Raw genomic sequence first — 1,987 nt, forward strand, 5'->3', positions numbered from 1 at the left:
TGCCTTGAACTTGAAGAAATGCGATGATTTTAAACTATATATATATATATATATATATATCCTGGGTTATATTTCATTAAATACTGAAAATAATTAATTTTATATAGGTTTTACCTTTTTATGGCTATGGAGAAATATCTAAACTTCCACCTGATGAACGTCTAAAGTATATTCAGGATTTAAATGATGTAATACGTAGCTGTTCTTTCTTAGTGCATGGAAATCAACCTGAGGATTGTGAGTAAGTTTTATGTTGTGTTGTAACAACATATGTCATTGTTGTCTAAAGTTTATTTGATAGATTCCGGGTGTTCCTTATTAACGTCCTTAAAAATTTCTTTTCATACATCTTCACAACTAAAATTAGAAATTTGCATGCGTACAAGAATGTTCGTTCTCCTAGAATTTGAGAATTGGTGTACCCATTTAGATTTCGCTTCTTCCAGCACTTTTTAAATTTTCATCGAAAAAATTTTGAGCGATCCTCCATTATCAGCAACGTTTAATTTGCATGCTATATAAAAAAAAAACTCACAATTAAAACTTTTTTGCAGATATTAACAAGATTTTTTATAACACAAGAAACATTGCTTGTTTAAAAAAAGTCCTTCATTTTGAAATGCCTGGTTAAGACTGGCCATAGTGATAGAATAATTCTGTCTTAAACTTCGATCCGATAATTTTGTTTGTCCCTTCTTATTTCTCTGATTTTATTAGCCAATGAAATAAATGTAAAACGTTAGTTTCTTTTTTTTTTAGTTTCTTCTAGATGATAGAGATCATCATGCATGAAAACAATTTATATTTTAATCTTTATCTGAGCAGTGCTTTTATTCCTATTTCACGGGTTACATATGGAGCCAATTTAATCAGAAAAATTTTACCAGATATCTCATTTAAACCTTTGGAATGGAATAGGCAACTAATCCTCTTCTTTACAGAGCATGGCCCCTTTAAAGCATATCTAAAGCGATTCTGCCTGGCAACTGACAATACATGTGCCTGTGGAGGAGTAGGAACAGTGTGGCATTATGCAATAGAATGTCCGCTTAACACATCCTACCACTTTAAACAACCGAAGCAAGAATTCCTAATAGCCTGGAAGAGATCCATCTGTAAGAATCCAAAGTTAAAACAGAAGGCAACAAACCTCATTAATTTTCTAGAAGAATACGAGGAAATCCTGAAATAATTTTCATGAAAAAATGACAAAATTATGCAATGTTGAGCAACAACCACAACTAAACTTGGCAAATTAGCTCTGGATACTTTTTAATCAAATGCCCTAACAAACAGAATAATCGCTTCTTTTTTTTTCATATTTCTTTTTATTTTCTTCTCTTTTTTGTTTCTATTTGTTATTTTTTCCTCTATTTTTTCTATCTGTCTCGTCTTCCAACCTTAACCATTAACCGATAAATGCCCTTTTAGGGGCATAGGCGCGGGGTTAAATGTTGGTGTGTGTGTGTGGAGCCAATTTAAATATTGCTTTTTTATGTTGCAACCCTTGTAAGACCACTCCAATTATTCAGCATCATATTGCCATTCGAAATAAACTAATATTTCTAATAGATTTGACAAATTAATTGTATTGGTTGAAAATATGCTTAAGTGCTTTTTTTTCTAAATATTTTTAGAAAAATAATCAGTTAGATATATTAAATTATATTGCAGTCTCCTTACAGAGACTTTTTTCTCCATTATAAATGCTTTTAAGAAAACAGTGGATCTTCAAATACAAGAATGCTTTTAAACATAAATATTTCCTCCAAACATAAGAACGCTTTTAAGAGAAGTTATTTTAAATGACAAAATGTTGATTTTGCCTATATCTTTCTGTACTGATTAGCTCACTGCTAGTGGATGAGTTAATCATGAACCGAATCAAATAATAACAAATGATTATATGAAGAGGGACTGGAGTTTAAGCTGGTTTTATCTTCATTCATATATATATATGTGCAAATCCATTTCGGGCAAATCCGTG

The 1,987-nt window shown here is 30.9% G+C and overlaps 1 protein-coding gene across 2 annotated transcripts in view; it reads left to right on the top strand.

The window, feature by feature from the left end:
• The window catches only part of LOC107444931 (acid-sensing ion channel 1A-like), a 108,098-nt gene that overhangs the window by 21,719 nt on the left and 84,392 nt on the right, over positions 1-1,987 (top strand). For both annotated transcript variants that reach the window (XM_071181289.1, XM_071181288.1), the window contains exon 5: positions 108-241. In XM_071181289.1, the coding sequence (XP_071037390.1) occupies positions 108-241 (134 nt within the window). The remainder of the gene's footprint in view (positions 1-107; positions 242-1,987) is intronic.

The sequence above is a fragment of the Parasteatoda tepidariorum genome, chromosome 5, assembly GCF_043381705.1.
Source record: "Parasteatoda tepidariorum isolate YZ-2023 chromosome 5, CAS_Ptep_4.0, whole genome shotgun sequence".
Taxonomy (NCBI): domain Eukaryota; kingdom Metazoa; phylum Arthropoda; class Arachnida; order Araneae; family Theridiidae; genus Parasteatoda; species Parasteatoda tepidariorum.